At 41.1% G+C, this 22976-nt stretch overlaps 1 protein-coding gene across 4 annotated transcripts in view; it reads left to right on the forward strand.

The window, feature by feature from the left end:
- Nucleotides 1–2406: 2406 nt before the first annotated feature.
- LOC116099556 (C-type lectin domain family 4 member A-like) overlaps nucleotides 2407–22976 on the forward strand; it is a 50160-nt gene continuing 29590 nt past the window's right edge. For 2 of the 4 annotated variants that reach the window (XR_004122300.1, XR_004122299.1), the window contains exons 1-6: nucleotides 2407–2608; nucleotides 3918–4034; nucleotides 6843–6941; nucleotides 12227–12381; nucleotides 13297–13409; nucleotides 17361–17870. Coding sequence is in view for 1 of the 4 variants with exons in the window: in XM_031383324.1 (XP_031239184.1) it covers nucleotides 2527–2608; nucleotides 3918–4034; nucleotides 6843–6941; nucleotides 12227–12381; nucleotides 13297–13409; nucleotides 17361–17505 (711 nt within the window). In the remaining 3 variants the exon portion in view is untranslated. Of the gene's footprint in view, nucleotides 2609–3917; nucleotides 4035–6842; nucleotides 6942–12226; nucleotides 12382–13296; nucleotides 13410–17360; nucleotides 18007–22976 lie in introns of those variants that run through there. The other 2 variants (XM_031383324.1, XR_004122301.1) reach the window with 2 other exon arrangements.

Raw genomic sequence — 22976 nt, forward strand, 5'->3', positions numbered from 1 at the left:
GCCCGGATCTCTGGGCTAAGGCGCCTCCGGGCTGGGTGCTCCAGTCTCAGAACCTCACCCGAGAGACCGGACTGGCCATTCTTAAACAGCAGATGTCAGTGCAGGAGGAGACACAGGAATCCTTCAGTTAGTGAAGCATGACTTTGAGACTGTAGGCATTCTGATAGTTACTGAAGTTTTAAGATTTCCATTTATCTTATCACAAGACTTCTACAAGCTGGTATCCCCATAGGGAAAGGGCCAAAGAAGCATAGGAGGAACCTGGACAGTACATTGAAGCCTGTCCCCTGTGAGCATTCTGGCTGTAATCTATAATCCACTTCATCTGGGACTCAAGTCTTCTAGACATCCATCAGTGAGTTAAGGCCCTGGGTGCCTATTGCTGTAGTGACAATTCTGGAATTCTGGTTTCTTAAAAATACAGAAATATAAGAATATGTTTTCATTTTAATCCCAGGTGTGGGGGTATGGGGATATGAAGCCACTTTAGACTGCTGGCAGCAGCTGTCTATGTTTTATTTGCTTCATGCTCTAGCAGAGGCATGGTTGTGCCAGTTGTAGATAGTTTCTGTGATTGTGTGATATTTGGAACTCTGGGACCTTTGCAGAGGGTGTACAGATGCTAGAGACTGGAGTGGTGGGGTTGGAGGTTGTGGCTCATTTTGGGGATTGATTGTGGTTTGTTAGTAGCCATGCTCAAAGAAACAAAGGGAAAGAAATTAGATTCAGGGATCTCCTTCCCTTCTATCCTTCTTTCTTATATAGTGATGGGGGTGAAATTGGGGTGATAAATGATGAGAAAAAGAAGAACCCCAAAAGGAGCAAAGAGCAGCTGTATATAGCATCTCTGCTGGTGAGACAGGAGACGTGAGACAGTCCTTAACATTTGGAAGAGGTGAAGAGGGCACCCAAGCATCAATTTATTTCCACTCATAGATGTAAGTTAGAAATGCAGAAATTTGGGAAATAAAATGAAACCCATGGATTATATTAAAACGGGGGTTATAGTGTGAACCCATGGTTTTTCAGTATGTTTGCATACAAAAGCAAGAGAAAACCAATAAAAACAAACTGTGTGTGTGTTTCTTATGCATGTACATGCTCTTTGCTTGTTATGTGTAAAAGCATGGGAGTAGCCAGAGGAGATTCAAAGAAGGGAAGTATTTGGAAGAACTGAAGATTGAGCTTGTGGCTATGAGCTGGAAGATGTCTGTGGGAGAGGCTCAAATCATCCCTTCTTTAGCAACTAATGTTAAGTGTCCCCTCTTTTACACTGTGACCCATTTGATTCTCCGACAGTGCAGTGAACACTTAGCTCATGCTGAGGAGCACAGGGATTCAGAGAAGAGAGGCACAAGGAGAGGACAGAGTCCTCCCACAGCCACTACCAGAGCTGTTTCAGGAGCTCTGGATGTGACAAGTAGCAAAGGGAGTGGAGAGTCCCCACGCAGCTAGTTATGAAGCTGTGGCAGCAGGCAGAGTGCTCAGAGGGGCAGCTTCAGAAGCAAGGATGTGAGCTTTGCCTTCCCCACACTGTAGGCAGCGGAGAGAAAAGTGGGAGCCCACACAATGGTGAGGGCCAATGGTCCTCTAGAATGTGATATTATAATTTGCTTGTTCAGTCAAAATCAACGTCACGCCTTAAATGTTTTGCTCCTGTTGTCTGGTTTTCCTTAAACTGTTTTGCATATAGAATTTCACGAATTTATGTTTGCTGCAGTGTCTTAGGACAGGGTTCTCTAATAGCATGGTTCCTCTTTTCTTCTCCTTTCTATTTCTTTCCTTCCCTCTTTGAGTTCCCGCTTTGTAGTACTGCATACTTTGCTGAGTGGGTTTGAGGGCTACAATTCTTATTTTCTTGTATTAAGAAGTTGCATCTCTTCAGCTCCTTGGGTCTTTTCTCTAGCTCCTTCATTGGGGACCCTGTACTCAGTCCAATGGATGGCTGTGAGCCTCTACTTAGGACAAACAACAATATGAACTAACTAGTACCCTCAGAGCTCCCAGGGACTAAACCACCAACCAAAGAGTACACATGGTAGGACTAATGGCTCCAACAGCATATGTAGCAGAGGATGGCCAAGTTGGTCATCAGTGGGAGGAGAGGCCCTTGGTCCTGTGAAGGTTCTATGCCCCAGTGTAGGGGAATGCCAGGGCCAGGAAGTGGGTGAGGGTAGGTTGGTGAGCAGGGGGAGGGGGGAGGGAACAGTTTATTTTGCTTGTTTGTTTTTGTTTTGTTTTTTATTTTTCATTTTTTTTGGGGGGGAAATGGAGAAAGGAGATATCATATGTCATGTAAGTAAAGAAAATATCTTTAAAAAAAAAAGAAGTTGCATCTCCCCCGTGTGACCCAAGTGATTCCGTGCTGTGGTTTTTTCTTTGTTCTCATCTCTAAGTGAGATATGCCTCTTCTTTCATACAGTTGTGTGACATGACAACTTTCTGCCACGATTGGCTCTCACATACTACAGAGCCTTAGAGAGTGAACAAGTTGTGCTTTCTGAGGGAGGCAGATTTTTTCCTGACATGGCTTCAGAAATCACTTATGCAGAAGTGAGGATCACAAAAGAATCCAACTCCTTGGGCACCTACTCAAAATGTCCTGCAGGTAAAACAAAACAAGAGAAAAACAAAAAGCCCCTTTCTGTCCTTAATGTAGATGGGAGGAAAAAGGAACGGGTCGGTAGCAAAGTTAGGTGGTATTTGTGAAAGATTCTTTGAGTGCTTCCATCTGGTACTTGACTGGAGTCTTAGCTTTTAAAGCTGTTTATAGATTGGCTTGGAGAGCTGTAGAGTTGTATAGTGGGAAGGAAAAGCTTTCTCAGCATGGGTTTTGCTCTTGCCATTTACAGAAACTAAACCTTGAATCTTGCTGCATTAACTGCTCTATATAAATGAGCATAAATACAATTTTTTTTCTGAAAATGAAGTCATATTGTTTAATAGTGATCTCTTCCCTCTACGTTTGACAGTATTTTGTAACTACATGAAAACTGTTTATGGGTTGAGATTTTATCTTGAAGGAACTTGTTTCATTTATACTACAGATCATAGCAGAACCTCTCACTTGATAGCCCGCTGCTGTACCACTAAATTGTACCTTCGTCCAGGAAGTTGCCAGCCACATGATGGTGGCTAGCAGACTAACATTATGCTAAAGTGATGGACTATGATTAGAAATATTTATCTGTTATTGTATATGTGTCTTTAATATTTTGGCAGTCTGGAAGTTATTTAAATATATAGTGTTGAATCCATAATAAAAAACACTAAGAAAGCAGTGAAATGAAAATGTATTTACAATTCTGATGTAAAGAAAAGTCATAGGCCAGATGGCAGTATTTATGTTGTTTCATTATGCGGGAAAATACTTTATACGCACAGACTTTAAGATTTACTGCAAGGGCCAGATTTGGTCTAATTCCAGCACTGGGGAGGCAGAGGCAGGAGGATCACTGAGGGTTTGAGCCCAGTCTAGTCTACATAATGAATTGCAGACCATCCAGTACTACACAGTGAGATCCTACCTCATTACACTTTCCTTCACACACACACACAAACACACATACACACATACACACACACACACACACATGCACACACACACACACGCACACACACACACATGCACACACACACACACACACACACACACACACACACACACACACCCCTCCATGAAAGGATATGAACCAAGTATTTTCATATACGTATATTCAAAGTATTTTTCAGATCTTAAAATATTAATACCAGTTATTTCAACAGTGTAAGTTTGTGCTTTTATTTTTCTGTTACTTGAAATGTTCATACTATTAGTAAATTATGTGTCGTAAAGAAAATGGGAGAAGAGAAGGGTGGGAAAGAAGAAACAAGGATGGAGCTTATTTATCATGAAATGAATGTGCTTCCCCTTTTAGCTGCCAGAGAGAAACATCCCTGTCAGCTAAGTAAGCCTGGTTCCCCCTCGCTGCTTTTTACATCCCTGATGGTATTTCTCCTGCTGCTGGCAATCACATTCTTAGTTGTTTTCATCAGTAAGTATCCCCCTCCTCCCCATCAATGGGCCATGTCTGCCTTAGATGAAGAGAGGTTCCACTGCAGCAGTTGGCATTTAATGGAAATATGAAGAAGAAATATTCTTTGGGGAAAATTAAAATCACGTTTATGAGTGTCTGTGTGGGGTTGTGGAGTGAACTCTTTGGTCTGTTGTCTTTATTAGACAAGGAGGTCAAATCTACATTTTCTCATTTGCATTGAGAGGTCAAGCTCTGTGTGTATAGGGCTCCTTCATCTAAGGTGAGCTGTGTACAAGAAAGAGCTAGGAAGAAATCATTCAACAAGAGTCCTTTGGTTAATTCCTAGCTACTTCTGTCCTTCCCAGTATCATGAGAAATCTAAAAGCAACACGAGCAAGTGGGCAGATTTCTGTTCCTCAAAGATTTGAGCATTTATGAAAAACTTAAAAATGCATGAAGGTAGTATATTTAGGATATTTTACTCATTTATTTGCTCACTCAGAGTGAAGTAATAGTAATAATATAGTAATAACTCACATTAATGTATGTCAGATGATGTGTCAGACCAAGTCTAGGAAGAACACAGACTCTGTTCTCAAGAAATTTAGAGGAAAGTCAATGAATTAGTGCCAGCCAGGTATAATGGCACTCTCCTATTATCCCAGTTACTCAGGGTGTTAGGTAATAGGACAGCAAGTGTGGAGCTAGCCTGGGCTATGTAAAGAATTTACATAAAAAATGAACTAGTATCTGCAATGTTGTCTGGGAAGTATTGTGCTGAGATAGTGAATAGAAGAGGTGACACCTAGAACTGTGGGCACCATGAATGTCACCAAGGGATAAAACTGAAGCATGAGTGGTTGAAGCACACAACATAAGTGAAGAAGAAATGGCATTTCCCTAGGTAGACCCAACAGGATGCAGAGGTCATGTTGCGCCCCCTTACAAAACCAGTTATTTCTCCTAAAGAGTGTTCTTTAATCAAGTATTGTTTTCTACTTAATATAGCAGTATAGATGCAATGAGCTAATACACGTATTTATTTATCTTATGCTTCCGTGGTTTGGCGTTTTTGGCTGATCTCCACTGAGTGGCTCCCCTTGTCCTTGCTGAACTTAGGCATGTGTACGTGGTCAGTTACTAGTCCAGGCAGCACAGCCTCTGGGAGGAAGAGGCCAGCTGGAATGACTAACAGTATGGCTCACTTTTCTGTGAGTCCTTAGGAGGGCCTGGGCTTGTTTACATGGCACTTGGAGAGTTCCAAGGTTGAGGGTGACCATGAGCCAGGTTCTCAAAATTTTAACTGGAGAGTCGATTAGAGCTGATTTTGCACACTCTCTTGGCCGGTTCACACAGGAGACTTCAATTTTTTTTTTTTTTAAATTTGAACTGTGACAGTTGCAAAATCACATTGCCATGGTGTGTGAATACAGAAGTTAAAAATTGTGGTTATTTTTTTTTTTTTGCAAACCATCAATACCATGGAGAACCATTGTACTGTTTCAAATAAAGAACTTGTGTTGCCATATTTAGGTTATAAATGGTGTTTTTACAGGACTCTGAAAATAGAATTATTAGGACAAAGAAATAAATGAGAGGGCTAATTTGTAATCTGATAATGAAATAAGTGTCTGGAGAACACGAGAGGAGGCAGCTTTGAGAGGTAAAGAGTACAGGGCTAAGGAAATAGATGCTTGATGAGTATGGACTACTAGGGATTTAGGGGCCCAAGAAGTAAAATATGACTTTAATATCCTTATGCTGAAAACTCAGCAACCATGAAATTGATCAAAGAGGTAGAGAATATATGACAAGTTATACATTTAAGTGGGTAGATGTTGACTTTAGTTTTAGGCATATTGAGTTGAACCTAATACGTTTATGTTTAGTGAGCAAAAAACAAACAAACAAACAAACAAAAAACCCCATACAAGATATGACAATCACATGAGACGCAGACATCACTTGGGAAGAATTTGTATGAGAAGGAAGCATAATGATAGGGCTGCAGGAAGTGTTACATTTTGAAGGGGTAGATGGAGGGAGAAGAGATTATAAAGGACAAGAATTGATGGCCAAAAGGCGAGGCAAAACCTGACAGAGCAATGGTTCGAGGGCTGAAGGGAACTAGAACTGGGCTCAAGTCCAATACCAAGAAGGCCAATGAGTGCCCTGAGATTTTACTGATGACCCATTTCAGAACTGGTGTTGGAGAAATGGAGGAAGCGAAAGTGATAGAATAAGGAGGACAAAGACACAGCAGGAAAGTGAAGAGATTCAGATGGAGAGGGAGAGGCCAGTCAGTGTGATTCTGAGTGAGCGAGAGTGTGGTACATGGAGGAGCCACTCAGTCGAAAAGATGCAAGTTTAAGGAAGAAAGCAATGTCCTGTAGATGTTATTTTTTTCTTACTTTCCATTCTAAAATAACCTATAGCTACTCAGAATTAGCAAAGCCATTTTCCTCCCAACAAGAAGGTAGTTTACATCCTTAAATATGAGTATCTATCTTTGCTTCATCTCCTGGAAGAATGAGCATTCTCATCTTACATTCAGCATTGAAGGATATGGCTTATTCCCTTTAGAGCCATAATAACGGACCCATCCTGCCTTTTAAGTCACTCTTGTTTTTGTGAGTTCAGGAAAGTATCTGTGGTTTTAAATTAGGATGCTGAAGATTCCATTGACTATAGGGTGATGGGAATTGTAGTCAGTTTCTGTCTACTTAGGCTGTGTGGATGTTGTAGATTTTTGTACCAGTAAATAACAAAATAGAAAGGCATGCTTCTATCATGAAAATGAGTGGTTTTGGTTCTGTTTTCTTCCAGTTTATTTTCAAAAGTACTCTCAACTTCTTGAAAAAAAAGCTATAAAAGATATAACTCACAATGAACTGCACTGCACAAAAAATGTTTCACTCATGGAAGGTAAGAATTAATGTATGTAAGTGTTTGGTTGCTGTTGTAGAGTGTAAACATATATACATACATGAGTGTAAACATATAAAGATTTATAGTTTCACATAAATCTTTTTTCTCTGTCTCTCTTTATCTCTCTGTCTTTCTCTTTCACTCATTCTCTCACAAATTACATCCCAACCACCATTTCCCCTCCATCTCTCCTCCAAATCACTGCCTTCCACTTCCCCTTCTCCCCCTCCAGATTCATACCTCCTCTGTTTCCCTCCAAAATGGAGGAGGTCTCCCAGGGATATCAATAGAACTTGGCATAACAGGTTACAGTAAGACTAGGTACCAGACCTCATATCAAGGCTGAACAAAGTAATCCAGGAGGAGGAAAACGGTCCTAAGAGCAGGCAAAATGTCAGTGACAACCCCACAAGAACAACAAGTTAAACAAATATAACATATATGCAGAGGACCTAGTGCAGGTCTGTGTAGGCTCTGTGTCAATTCAGTCTCTGTGAAACCCTATGAACCTTGCTTAGTTTATTCTATAGGCCGTGTTTTCCTGGTGTCCGTGACCCCTCTGGATCCTACAATCCTTCCTTCCCATCTTCTTCTGCATTTCCCAAGCTCTATCTAGTGTTTGGTTGTGGGTCTTTGTATCTTTTTTTATCAGTTGCTGGATGAAGGCTTTCTAATGACAGTTGGGCTAGGCAAGGATCTATGAGTATAGCCGAAGATCATTAGGAATCATTTCATTGGCTTTTTTTTTTCCAGTTGTGTTTGCTTTTATCCTAGGTATCTGGGCTATTCAGTTTCAGTTCCTAGCCATCCAGGCAGTGTTGAACATGGGCTTCCTCTTGTGGCTTGGGCCTCAAGTTTGACCAGTCATTGGTTGGCTACTCCCACAAGTTCTGTGACACCTTAGCACATCTTATATGCAGGACACATTGTAGGTCAAAGGTTTTGTGGCTGGGTTGGAGTGCCAGTCTGGGAGCCTTGCATGATTACAGATGGTAGCCGTTCAAGCTCTGCATCACCCATTAGTAGGAGTCTTCACTAGGGTCACCCTTGTAGATTACAGGGAGTTTCCATTACACTAGCTTTCCACATCACTCCCCAAATGCCCACAATTCCAGTCATCTCTCCTTGTATTCACTCCCATCCCCTCAACTTGATCTTTCCTGTTCCACCTGCTCCCTATTCTACCCACAAGATCTATTATATTTCCCCTTCCCAAGGAGATTCATGTGCCTCCTTGATATTTAGTCTTTTTGGGTTTGTGGATTATAGTAAGATTATTTTTTAATTAACAGCTTAATATCCACTTCTAAGTGAATACATACTTTGTCTTTCTGGATCTGGGTTATGTAACAGGACTATTTTTTTTTTTTTTAGTTCTTTCCATTTGTCTGCAAATTTCATGATGTCATTTTAAAAATAGCCAAGCAACACTCCATTGTGTAAATGTACTGTGTTTTAGAAACTCCATTCTTCATTGAGGAATATCTAGGGTTTTTTTTTTTTTGGTTCTTGCTATTATGAATAAAGCTGCTATTGACACAGTTGAACAAGTGTCCTTGTGGTAGGATGGAATCTTTTGGTTATATTCCCAAGTTTGGTACAGGTGGGTCTTGAGGTACATTGATTTCCAATTTCCTGAGGAACAGACATATTGATTTCCATAGTGGCTGTACACGTTTGTACTCCCACCAGCAATGGAGGAGTGTTTCCCTTGTTCTATATCCTCGCTTGAGTTTTTGATCTTAAGCATTATAATGGGTATAAGATGAAATCTTAATGTAGTTTTAGCTTGCATATCACTGATGGCTAAGGATGTTAAACACTTCTCTAAGGGGTTTTCAGCTATTTGATATTTCTCTATTGAGAATTCTCTGTTCAGATCTGGATTTTTTTGGTTTGTTGATGTCTAGTTTCTTGAATTCTTTATATATTTTGGATATAACAGTACTTTGTTGTATTGGTCAGAATCTTTTCCTCTTCTGTATGATACCGTTTTGTCGTATTAACAGTGTCCTTTGTCTAACAGAAAAAGCTTTGTTAAGCTTTTTAAAAGTTTAAAAGTTTCATGAGGTCCTGTTTATTAATTGTTGATCTAAGTGCCTGCACTATTAATGTTCTGTTTAGGAAGTTGTCTCCTATGCCAATGTGTTCAAGGATATTCCCTATGCCTTCTTCTATAAGGGTTCAGTGTGTCTGGTTTAATGGCGAGGTCTTTAATCCACTTGAGCCTGAGTTTTGTCCTGGGTTATAGATATGGATCTCTTTGCATTCTTCTATGTGCAGACATCCAGTTAGACCAGCACCATTTGTTGAAGATGCTTTTTTCCATTGTGTATTTCTGGCTTCTGTCAAAAATCAGGTGTCCATACGAGTATTGATTTACCCCTGAGTTTTCCACTTAATGCCATTGATTAGTGTGTCTGCTTTTATGCTAATATTATGAGGGTTTTATTAGTATATCTCTGTACTCCACCTTGAAATCAGGGATAGTGATACCTCCAGAAATTCTACCCCTCCCAGGGACATACATACAACATTTATTTGCTACAGGGGTTTGGCTCACACCTTGGGGGTGGCAAACAACTTCCAGTCTTCCAACTTGCCCATCTTGAACAGAATGGCTGCAGTACCCATGTAGACACAGTCATGGCTGCCGTCCCATAGCACCGGGTGCAGATGGCAACTGGAAGGATCCTGTCCAACATTTTTTTTAAGTTAGTGCAGAACTTTATTATGTTCTTGAAGAACCACATGTATTAAAAATTTATGCTTAGTATTATAAGAAATAACACACACATAGATTTCAGTATAACACAGCATGTAATTTTTAACTACCTCATAGATACTAGTATATTACATCTTCTTAAAATTTTAAAAATATATTTACTTACTCACTTTACAACCCAAATATCAGCCTTTCATCTCCTCCCAGTTCCCTGTCACGCAAGCCTTCCCTCCATTACATCTTCCTCTTCTCTTTTGGGAAGGGAAAGGAGGGGACTGTGTGTTTTTTTTTTTAATGGTCCAGTCTAGTTGTTATTCTGTGTACTTCTTGTCCATTATACTTATATCCTTCTTTAGGTTAGGAAAACTTTTGTTCTATAATTTTGTTTAAAATATTTTTTGGGTCTTTGAGTTGGGATACTTCTTGTTTTCTTCCTATTGTTCTTAGGTTTAATTTTCTCATGAATTCCTAGATTTTCTGTTTTTTTTTTTGTAGGAAATTTTTTAGATTTCACATTTTCTTTGGCCAAAGTTATCTATTTTTTATTGTATTCTTGAGTGGATGAGACTCCCTCACCATGAGAAGTGGTTTTAGATCTGAATCTTGCTTTTCTGGTATGATGGTGTGTCCAGGACTTGCTATGGTGGAAGTATTGGGTTCTGATGATGCCAAGTAACCTTGGTTTGTGTTGCTTATATTCTTATGCTTGCCCCACATCATCTGGTTATTTCTAGTGCTACCTGCCCTTGCTAAATCTGACTGGAGTCAGATTGACTGGAGTCTGACTTGGAGTCTGACTGGTTGTGTCAGAACTCCTCAGAGTCAAGCTGTCTCTGTGATCCTGTGATTCTGGGATCCTGTGACCCTGGGCTTGTTAGAGCACCTGGGAGTGGAGCTTCCTTTGGGTATTTTGGTACTGGTTGTAGAGTTTGTGCCCAAGGTCTGCTCAGGGCACTGGCTGGCTCAGACAGACAGGAAGCAACCTGAGCCACTGGGCTGGCAGAGTTCCTGTGTGTCTGGCCTTACTGGCTCCAGTTACCCCCAGTATTGGGACAGATGTTGTGTCCTCCTCACCTCTGATCCTGGGCATGTTAGAACACCTGGGAGTGGAGCTTCCTTTGGGTGTTGTGGGACTGGCTTCGGAGCTTGCGCCCAAGGTCTGCTCAGGACACCAGCTCAGACAGACCAGAAGGAACCAGAACCACTGGGTTGGTGGAGTTCCTTTGTGCCTGGTTCTGCTGGTCCCAGTTACTCCCGGTGTTGGGACAGATGTTGGGTCCTCCTCACCTCTGATCCTGGATGTGTCAGAGTGCCTGGAAGTGGAGCTTCCTCTGGGTGTTGAGGGACTCCCTATATGAGCATCTTATAAAGGCATTCATGTTTGCTACAATTAGTGAGTAAATACTGACTTCAATACTGATTGACGATCATGATGACTAGACTTTCATCTGGGACACCACATTGTATTTAGCTGTCAAATCTCTTTAGTTTTCTCTTGGTTGAGATATGTTTTCAGAAGATCCATGTTTTACATGACTCTGATTAGTAGGGTGACTGATCTAGTGTGTTATAGGATATTCCTGTATTAAAATTTGAGTAATTATTTTTGAGGAGGATGGCAGGTGTGAAATGCTAGTCTCATCACATTGTACACAGGATCTAAATTATAAAAATTATTATAGACTGTTGATATTGCTTGATGATCTACTTCTTTTTGTAAAATTTATTCGTCTTTCATACAATTTATGCCAACTGCAGCATGACCTCTCTCCACTCCTTTCAGTCCCAAAACCTTCCCTATTTCCCATATCTATTGCTTTCCTGTTTCCCTTCAGAAAAAGCAGGTCTCTTCTGCTCATGGGACGCCCTTTCTCCCAGTGGGTTGCCTCAATCAGCCTTGATATAGGTTTGTGTCCAGTTTTATTGCATCTTGCTATGCAGGGTTCATTTGATAAAAGCATACCATTCAAAGACTAACCACTTCTACTGGATAACCAATTAGGTGGCTCATCCATGGAGAAGATTATTTCTCTGTCTTTTAGTGGTTATTAATTGCCTGTAGCTCTTGTAACAATAAAAATAGGTCATGATTTCCTGAGGTATTATATTTTACATTTATCTCTAGAATCTTTGTAATATTTTTGTGAAGTATTTTCATCAATACTAATTTAAAAGTCTTCTGTTAGAATACTGCTGCTATGATTATTGATCTGTATTGTTTAAATGCAATATCTTATTTATATAAAATGAAATTTTCTGGTTCCTGGTATGACTCTACTCTTTGGATACCCAGATTGTTGTGTGTTATGTCCCGAGAGTCTGGGTGTTCTTTACACTCTGTTTTTCTGGCTTTTTTTTGATTCCACCTCAGTTGGACAAAGGGCCCTGACACTAGTGATAATGGAGGTGGACTTGGGTTTCTTGGCACCTGAGGGGAGAGGGGCTCCTGCTGCATCTGGGAGAAGCTGGGAGTTCCAGCTACTATGTGGTGTCTGCACACAAGTAGCTTTAAAATGACTTTATTGCATTGCGTTTACATTTCTTTCTTCCCACAAAGACAAAGACTGGAGCTGTTGCCGGAAGGATTGGAAACCATTTGGTTCCTACTGCTACTTCATTTCAAATGACTTAGAGGCATCTTGGAATGAGAGTAAGGAGAACTGCTCCCTCATGGGTGCTCATCTGGTGGTGATCCACAGCCAGGAAGAGCAGGTACATTCTATAAGAGAGCAGGGTCTGGGTCCAGTAGGCTGTCTGCCTGTTTCTGCTAAGAGGGAGTTTTGTTGACTTGAGTGTTGGTGCTGTGGCAGAAAGCTGTCCAGTAGATAGGCAGGAATGGTGGCTTCAGCCTTTGCCTTCTACACCTTAGTTCTGCTTAAGTAGAACTAAACAACTTCCAAGGAACCGTGGCATCAGAAATGCAACACACTGGGCTGGGGGAAGGGCAAAATGCTTCCGCTTGAAAGACCAGTTTGTGGTTTCAGCACTCTAATGCTTCCTGTAGAATCAACTGCCTAACCAAGAAGGGTGCAGGGAAACAGGACCCAGTCTGGAGGGTCACAGTCCACTATGAGAAATGGAGTAGCTGAGGTTTGAATGGAGAATGATTAGATGTGCAAAATTTTCTCATGTACAACTGTCAAAAATGGTGTTGGTGACGAAAAGAGGGGTGTGCGTCTGAGATGTGGATTCATTATGATCATGGTCAGAGATTGTTTCCAGTGTAGTTAAACGTGAGTGATGACTTCAATAGTGTCATGATCATCCAGAGAAGACGTGCACACCTGAGGTGTTGGTGGGAGAAAATGTGTACTCCTGAGGGTGTCTTCTATTCTTCGATCCTTTGTTTCCCTATCTCTTTGTGACCAGAAAAAAATCAGTCAAAATATCACAATATACCTCTAAAATATAAAATAATTATATATTAAAATAATCTAAAATTTAAAAATATTTAAGGGCCTACAGAGATGAAGTAGGATTTGATTATTGTGTATTTGCCTATGTGCCTCCTATTGAACCCTATCATTTTGTAGCATTAAAATTAATTAAAAGATCTTAGAAAAAATTCTATAACAGAAAAAGTAGTGCTCAGTCCAGGCTGATAGCTTTTTCTTTCTTTTCTCTTAGGATTTCATCACCGGGATCCTGGAGACTGGTGCTGGTTATTTTATAGGGCTTTTAGATGCTGGTCAAAGACAATGGCGCTGGGTTGATCAGACACCATACAATAAGAGTGCCACGTGAGTCTAGAGTCCTGGGTCCTGTAGCATGAGGAAAATTTCAGGTGTTCCAGCTGTTCGTTATGAAGCAAAAATAGCTCCCTCCTGGTGATAGGATGGAGTAACTTTTACTCTCCCATGTGCTCATCACAGGCATCCTTTGAGACAGATATTCCAGGTAGAGATGCGGAAATTGAGTTTGAAGATTGTAGATGATAAGTGCCAACCAAAGTCTTTTTTTGGTGGGGGTGTCTGTAATTTCTTTTTTTATTAGATATTTTCTTTATTTACATGTCATATGATTTCCCCTTTCCCAGTTTCCCCTCAAAAATAAAAAAAACAGACCAACCCCCCCAAAAAAAACAACAAGAACAAACCCTTGTTGCCTCCCCCTGCTTGTCATCTCACCCTCTCCCACTTATTGGCCCTGGCATTCCTCTACACTGGGGTACAGAAACTTCACAGGGCCAAGGGCCTCTCCTCCCATTGATGCTTGACTTTGCAATCCTCTACTATACACATGCTGCCAGAACAATCAGTCCTACCATGTATAGTCCTTGGTTGGTGGTTGAGTCCCTGGGAGCTCTGAGGGTGCTAGTTAGTTCATATTGTTGTTCATCCTAAGGGGCTGCAAACCCTTTAGCTCCTTTGGTCCTTTCTCTAACTCCTTCATTGGGGACCCTGTACTCAGTTCAATGGATGACTGGGAGCCTCTACATCTGTATTAGTCAGGTACTGTCAGAACATCTCAGGAGATAGCTATATCAGGCTGGCTTGTCCTTCCTTCAGTGTCTGCTCCATAGTTAGTCTCTGCAACTCCTTCTGTCCAACCAAAGTCTTTATACATAGATGAATTTTATTATGCTTTCAGTCTTTCATCTAAATTTTTAAAATTAGGACTTAATTTATTTTTATTCATGTGTATATATGTGAGGTTTTTGTTTTCAGTTTTCAGAGAAGAAAACTAGAACTCCAGAATTTTAAATTATTTGTTCTTGATGACAGAAATAGATTATTTAGTGATTTGAACTAGTTCTCCAGTCTTTAAAGTAGTTCCATTGTATAATGGGAAAACTTTCTTAAAACATGAGAGTACGAAGAGTCCTTTTTAATGTCTAAATAAGCACAGTGGGTTGACTGTACCCTGGTACTAAGATTTGATCTAGTTCTCCAGTCTCTAAAATAATTCTATTGTAAAATGAATAGGAAGCTTAGTAAAACATGAAAACAAGAGACCTTTTCATCATATAAATAATCACCATGGATTGACTATCCTCTGGTACCAAGAACTAGGGATGAAGGAAGAGTATCCTCTGGGATGTGTGCTTTCTGGAATAACAGTTAAGTAACAAGCTAAGAGAACACCGAGTGCTCTGGGTCCTGTTATCCAGGGAAATGTCAGATATGTGTGATGGAGAACACTTGATTTGTACATACGTGAATCTGATCTCCAAAAATTCTAACCTCATCTTCATGCTTGGTTCCTCTTTTCTTTCTTTCCTTTTCTTCTTTTTTTCTTAATCATTCCATTCTTTTACATCTCAAATAATATCCTACTTCCAGATATCCCTCTACAAGTCCCCCATCCCACAAACTCCCTCTCTTCCCTTTCCTTTGTCTCTATAAGGGTGCTCCCCCCACCTTCTCACCTCACCCCTCCAGCATCCCCCTATGCCAAGGCATCATACTTTTACAGGACCAAGGACCTGCCCTCCCATTGATTTCAGACAAGGCCATTCTCTGCTATATATGTATTTGGAGCCATGAATCCCTTCCTGTACACTCCTTGGTTGGTGGTCTAGTCCCTGGGAGCATGGGTGGTCTGGCCAGCTGATGTTGTTTTTCCTATGGAGTTGCAACCCCCCTCTGCTTCTTCAGTCCTTCTGCCAGCTCCCTCAGCAAGGTCTCTGAGCTCGGTCTGACTGTTGGTTCCAAGCATCCCCATCTGCATTGGTCAGTTGCTGGCTGAACCTCCCAAGTAGCAGACACCAAGTGCCCGTCAACAAGTGCATCTTGGCAAGGGCAACAGTGTTGGGTTTGGTGCCTGCAGACAGGATGGATCCACAGGTGGGGAAGTCCCCAGATGGCCCTTCCTCCAGTCTCGGCTTCATTTTTTTGTCCCTGTTCTTCCTTTAGACAGGAACATTTCTGGGTTAAAAACTTTGAGATGGGTGGGCAGCCCCATTTCTTGACTGGGGGCCATGCCTATCTACTGGAGGCGGTTTCTACAGGTTCTATCTCCCTCTTTTCTGCTAAAATCATCCCTGTTGGGTCCTTGGAGCCTCTCATTTCCCTGGTGTCTGAGACCCCCCCCCAGTGGTTATCCCCTTTTCCTCATACCCCCTGCTACATATTTTTATTGGATTTCCTGACCGTCTGTACCTCTCTCCTGTCTTATCCAGGACCTGATACTGCCCCCTTATTCCCCCCCTTCTCCCTCCCTGGATCCCCTCCATCCACCTCCTGCAATCATCCTGTTCCCTCCTCAATGCAGGACTGAAACATCCACACTCTGGTCTTCCTTCCTCCTAAGCTTCATATGGTTTGTGGGTTGTATCATGGGCATTGTAAACTTTTGAGCTAACGCTTACTTATTATTGAGTACACACCATGTGTGTTCTTTTGTGTCTGGGCTACCTCACACAGGATGCTATTTTCTAGTTCCATCCACTTACCTGAGAGTTTCATGAAGTCATTATTTTTAATAGCTGAGTAGCACTCCATTGTACAAATGTACCACATTTTCTGTATCCATTCTTCTGTTGAGGGATATCTGGGTTGTTTCCAGCTCCTGGCTATTATAAATAAGGCTGCTATGAACATAGTGGAGCATGTGTCCTTATTACATGTTGGAACATCTTTTGAGTATATGCCCAGAAGTGGTAGAGCTGCATCTTCAGGTAGAGAACTATTTCCAATTTTCTGAAGAACTACCAGACTGATTTCCAGAATGGCTTTACCAGCTTGCATTCCCATCAACAATGGAGGAGTGTTCCTCTTTTTCCACATCCTTGCCAGCATCTGCTATCACCTGAGTTTTTGATCTTGGCCATTCTGACTGGTATGAGGTGGAATCTCAGGGTTGTTTTGATTTGCATTTCCCTGATGACTAAGGATGTTGAACATGTCTTTAAGTGCTTCTCAGCTATTCGAGATTCGTAAGTTGAGGATTCTCTGTTTAGCTCTGTACCCCATTTTTAATGGGGATTGCACTGAATCTGTAGATTGCTTTCAGTAAAATGGCCATTTTCACTATATTAATTCTACCAATCAATGAACATGAGAGATCTTTCCATTTTCTGAGGTCTTCTTCAATTTCTTTCTTTGGGGACTTGAAGTTCTTGTCATACAGATCTTTCACTTGCTTGGTTAGTGTCCCACCAAGATATATGTTTGTATATACAATATAGTATTGCAAGGGGTATTGTCTCTCTAATTTCTTTCTCAGCCCATTTATCCTTTGCATAGAGGAAGGCTACTGGTTTGTTTGAGTTAATTTTATATCCAGCTACTTTGCTGAAGTTGTTTATAACCTGTAGGAGCTCTCTGGTAAAATTTTTGGGGTCACTTATATATGCTATCATATTGTCTGCAAGTAGTGATATTGTTACTTCCTCCCCAATTTGTATTTCTTTAATCTCATTTTGTTGTATAATTGCTTTGCTAGAACTTTGAGTACTATACTGAATAGATAGGGAGTGAGTGGGCAGCCTTGTCCCCGATTTTAATGGGATTGCTTTGAGTTCCTCTCCATTTAGTTTGATGTTGGTTTGCTATTGGTTTGTTGTATATTGCTTTTATTTTATTTAGGTATGGGCCTTGAGTTCCTGATCTCTCCAATACTTTTAACATGAAATGGTGTTGTATTTTGTCAAAGGTGTTTTCAGAATTTAATAGGATGCTTGCTCCCTCTTGCTCCCTCTTTTCAAGCATCATTGTAGGAAACACCCTGACGCTCTTCTTTCTTTTCAGATTCTGGCACAGTGGTGAGCCCAACCAAGCCTCTGAACAATGTGTTATAATAAATCATCGTAAGAATACTGGATGGGGCTGGAATGATATCCCTTGCAGTGATAAACAGAAGTCAGTTTGTCAGGTGAAGAAAATACACTTATGAACCACATATTCTCCATGGGCACACCATTGCATTGTTACCTGTTGTTACATGGACAACTGGGAAGTTCTGTAAATGGAAGAGTTTTTCACAGAATTTAAGTGGGAAACAAATGGTTATGTGTAATGAAACATTGGCCCACATATATTCTTGCATAGTCATCCACGTATTTAGTCATAAAATGAGCTTTTGTTGAGAATTTTCTGTGTAGCATCGACTATATAGGGACCCACTTGTGCACACATGATGCTTTGCTGCCAACTCCCCATGATGCTTTGCTGCCAACTCCCCATGATGCTTTGCTGCCAACTCCCCATGATGCTTTGCTGCCAACTCCCCAAGCTTTCATTTACTCATGCCATTGTATGGTATGTTCTCTTGATCTGTTTTTCTGTTTTTTAATATATCTTTGGCTTTATTGACATTAAATTGAGAAGTAAAATTATATATATTTAAGTTATATTGTCTGCATATATTAAAATATATGTTAAATAATTATCCAAAGCAGGTTAAAAATACCTTCCATTACTTACCATTATTGCCATATTGTGTGTATGTGTGTGTGTGTGTGATAAGAACATTTATGGCCATTTAAAGAAACAGAGATGCACAGGATGATGCTAACAATTATCATTCTATTGTACCATGGATCTCAGTTTTAACTTCTATTTTATCTGGCAGTTTGTGCCCTTCATCAACATGTCAGAGATCCCAGCACCCAACCCTTTAAAACCGTGTATTCTTCACTCTAATTACTGAGATAATTTGATAAATTTTTAAGTAAGTAATCATTGTAATATTTTACAGATTATCTCCTCATTTATTCTCTCTAGCGAGTCACAGAAAAAGGAACAGCCCCAGGCACCAACATGCAGTGATTTCTGTTTTGTGTGTTGTCTAAATGACGTTTAAGAAAAATCTTGGATTACACTTTAGACTTAGATAAAGAATGAAAAAATAAGGCCGAACTTGATAAAGTAGCTATAGTGCTGACTTTAAAAATGTGAGCTTTCCCAGGGCCAGAAAGTGGGAGAGGGCGGGGTGGCAGGCATGGGGGAGGGGGAGGCAATAGGGGTTTGTTTTTGTTGTTTTTGTTTGTTTCTTTGTTTTTTGGAGAGGAAACTGGGAATGGAGAAATTTACATGTAAATAAAGAAAATATCTAAAAGAAAAGAAAAGAAAACACACACAAAAAAGTGAGCTTATATAACTACTATAAAATATGAGAAATATTAAATATTCTTCATCAGATATTATATGTAAACCAGACTAAAATGCCTTTCAGTCAGTAAAATTTAGCATCTTTTGACAATAGAAATTCTGGCTAAATTGGCATAGAAAAGAAGAATGTAGACAGTTGCTTCCTTCTTTTCAAACATTTTTCATTAGCAAACTAAGGGTGACAAATGGGAGCACAGGCAAAACTTGCTCACCCCTGAGCTAGTTCAGACACATTCATGTGATCAGGTTCATAAGTTAGTATGTAAAATAAAACTGTGGCAGCCTCTGAGGCAGCCTTCCCATCTTTGTGGAAAATTGTCCATTACTAATTAAGCCAAATTTTCTCTTTAGGAAAGGAGAGCAGGGATAGTATTCCCTAAGCTGGAACTGCTATTTTTAAAAAGGATCATTTGGTTTCTCTGGATGATTGGTTTGTTTGTTCTTTATTTCAATTAGCTTGACCTCTTTTTTCTTTTTCACTTAACCATGAGCCAATTTTATTCAAACCTAGCAAAATATTCTGCTAGTCCTTCACAATCTGAATTCTGATGTATGAATGAAATCTTGGCACAGGTTAAAACCATGAGACAATTGATTAAGTAGGCAGTGGACACTACTCAGTAGAGGTCTCTTTAAGGCAAGGCCCTAAGTCCACCTCTTCTCCCATCTTCCTTTTTTTGTCTTTTTTTTCCCCTTAGATACTTTCTTTATTTACATTTCAAATGATATCTCCTTTCCTGGTTTCCCCTCTGAAAATAAACAAACAAACAAACAAACAAACAAACCCTGTTCCTTCCCCCCTCCCTCTGCTCACCAACACACCCTCTCTTGCTTTCTGGCCCTGGCATTTCCCTACACTAGGGCATAGAACCTTCACAGGGCCAAGGGCCTCTCCTTCCATTGATGACTGACTAGGCCATCCTCTGCTACATATGCAGCTGGAGCCATGAGTCCCACCATGTGTACTCTTTAGTTGGTGGTTTAGTCCCTGGGAGCTCTGAGGGTACTAATTAGTTCATATTGTTGCTCCTCCTAAGGGGCTGCAAACCCTTCAGCTCCTTGGGTCCTTTCTCTAGCTCTTTCATTGGGGACCCTGTGCTCAGTCGAATTCTCCTGTCTTCCTAATTCCAGTAAAGACCATCTCTGTTCCAGGGATGCTCAGATTCTCTCTCAGTGTACCTTTCCCAGAAGATGTCTTTGTGCTTGGTGACGATTGTGTGAAGTGATTCAGTCCAGAATTGTGCTGCCTCTCCTTCCCACAGGGTGTCCCTAGGCATACTTCTAAACAAAAATCTTGTCTTCCTTATTAATACATTTATTGTCATCATCATCATCATCATTAAATTATTCACTGTACATTTATCTCACTGTCTCCCTCCCGGTCACTCCCTCCCATAATCCTTTCCCCATCCCTCCTCCCCTTCTCCTCTGAGTGGGTGGGGTACATACTGGGTATCCCCTAATCCTGGCATATCAAGTCTTTGTGGGGCTAAGTACATCTCCCACAGAGGCCAGACAAGGCAACCTAGCTAGAAGAACATATCCTAAGGACAGGGAATAGCTTTTGGGACAGACCCCATTCCAGTTATCTGGGACACACATGAAGATCAAGCTACACATTTACTACATATGTGAGGGGAGGCTTAGGTCCAGTCCATCTAGGTTCTTTGGTTGGTGGTTCAGACTCTGAGAGCCCCAAGAGTCCAGATTAATTGACTCTGTTGGTTTTTCCTGTGGAGGTCCTATCCCCTTCAGAGCCCTCAGACCTTCCACAACTCTTCCATAAGAGTCTCCAAATCTGTCCATTGTTTGGCTTGGGGTGTCTACCTATGTCTGAGTCAGATGCTGGGTGAAGCCTCTCAGAGAACAGCCATATTAGACTCTGTCTGCAAGGATAACAGAGTATCATTAGTGGTGTCAGGGATTGGTGCTTGCCCATGGAATGGGTCTCAAGATGGACTGCTAATTGCTTGGATATTCCCTTAATCTCTGCTCCATCTCCTGTCCCTGCATTTCTTGTAGACAGCATACATTTTGGATTGAAAGCTTGTGGATGGGTTGGTGTCCCTATCACTACCCTAGGATTTTTGCCATTTATAGGAATTGGCTTCTTCAAGTATCCATGTCCCCAATGTTGTGAGTCACAGCAAAGAACACCTTGATTCTTGGGTGCCTCTCTTATCCCAGGTCTCTGTCTCCTCCTGGAGATGTAGACAGGCAGGAACTCCAATGGAGAGGTAAGGCCACCAGGGACAGGGAAAGGAACAGAGTCTGAGGGAGTGGCCAACCAATAACTGGCTCAACTTGAACCCTTCTTCCTGATTCTTAAATATAAGTTTTTCTAATTTTCTTCCAAGGCATGTTTCTTTTCTGTTCTTTGACTGTATTTCAAATGTTCTCCCCTTTCCCAGTTTCCCTCTGAAAACTCCCTATCTTATTCCTCTTCCCCCTGCTCACCAACCCACCCACTCCTGTTTCCCTGTTCTGGCATTCCACTATACTGGGGAATCAAGCCTTCTCAGAACCAAGGGCCTCTTCTACTATTGATGTCCAACAGGGCCATTCTCTGCTACATATGCATCTGGAGCCATGGGTCCCTCCATGTGTACTTTTTGATTGGTGGTTTAGTCCCTAGGAGCTCTGGAGATACTGGTTGGTTCATATTGTTGTTCCTCCTATGGGGCTGCAAGCTCCTTCAGCTTTTTCGGTCCTTACTCTAGCTCCTCCATTGGGGACCTTGTGCTCAGTCCAAGTTGTCTGAGAGCATCCACCTCTGTATTTGTTAGACACAGGCTGAGCCTCTCAGGAGACAGCTATATCAGGCTCCTGTCAGCAAGCACTTGTTGGCATCCACAATAGTGTCTGGGTTTGGTGACGGTGTATGGGATGGATCCCTAGGTGGGACAATCTCTGGATGATATTTCCTTCATTCTCTACTCCACACTTTGTCTCTGTGTCTCCTCCCATGGGTATTTTGTTCCCCAATGTAAGAAGGACCGAAGTATCCATATTTTGGTCTTCCTTCTCCTTAAGCTTCATTTGGCCTGTGAATTGTATCTTCAGTATTCTGAGCTTTTGGGCTAATATCCACTTATCATTGAGTGCATACCATGTTTATTCTTTGGTGATTGGGTTACCTCACTCAGGATGATATTTTCTAGTTCCATCCACTTGCCTAAGAATTTAATGATTTCATTGTTTTTTATTGGTGTAAATGTACCACATTTTCTGTATCCATTCCTCTGTTGAGGGACATCTGGGTTCTTTCCAGCTTCTGGCTAGTATAAATAAAGCTGCTATGAACATAGTGGAGCATGAGTTCTTATTACAGGTTGGGGCATCTTCTGGGTATATGCCCAGGAGGTTTGGCTGGGTGCTCCTGTAGTACTGTGTCCAATTTTCTGAGGAACCACCAAAATGATTTCCAGAGTGGTTGTACCAGCTTGCAATCCTACCAGCAATGAAGGAGTGTTCCTCTTTCTTCCCATCCTCACCAGCATATGCTGTTACCTGAGTTTTTGATCTTAGCCATTCTTACTGGTATGAGGTGGAATCCTAGGATTATTTTGATTTGCATTTCCCTGATGACTAAGGATGTTGAACATTTCTTTAGGTGCTTCTTAGCCATCCAGTATTCCTCAGTTGAGAATTCTTTGTTTAGCTTTGTACCCATTTTTAATAGGGTTATTTGGTTTTCTGGAGTCTAACTTCTTGAATTCTTTGTATATATTGAATATTAGCTCTCTATTGTACGTAGGATTGGTAAAGATCTTTTTCCAATTTGTTGGTTGCTCTTTTGTCTTATTGATGGTGTCCTTTGCCTTGCAGAAGCTTTCTAATTTTATGAGGTCACATTTGTGGATTCTTATCTTAGAGCATAAGCTATTATGTTCTGTTCAGGAAAATTTCTCCCATGCCCATGTGCTCAAGGTTCTTCCCCACTTTCTTTTCTGTTAGTTTCAGTGTATCTGGTTTTATGCGGAGGTCCTTGATTCACTTGGACTTGAGCTTTGTACAAGGAGATAGGAATGAATCGATTTGCATTCTTCTACATGCTAACCACCATTTCTACCAGCACCATTTGTTGAAAATGCTCTTTGGAGGAAGCTCTATTCCCAGGCGCTCTGACACACCCAGGATCGAGGTGAGCAGCAGCCAACATCTGTCCCAACACTGGGAGTAAGTGGGACCAGCTTGCACAGGCACAGAGGAACTCCGCCAGCCCAGTGACTTGGGTTCCTTCTGGTCTGTCTG

Source organism: Mastomys coucha, unplaced genomic scaffold, assembly GCF_008632895.1.
Source record: "Mastomys coucha isolate ucsf_1 unplaced genomic scaffold, UCSF_Mcou_1 pScaffold20, whole genome shotgun sequence".
NCBI lineage: Eukaryota > Metazoa > Chordata > Mammalia > Rodentia > Muridae > Mastomys > Mastomys coucha.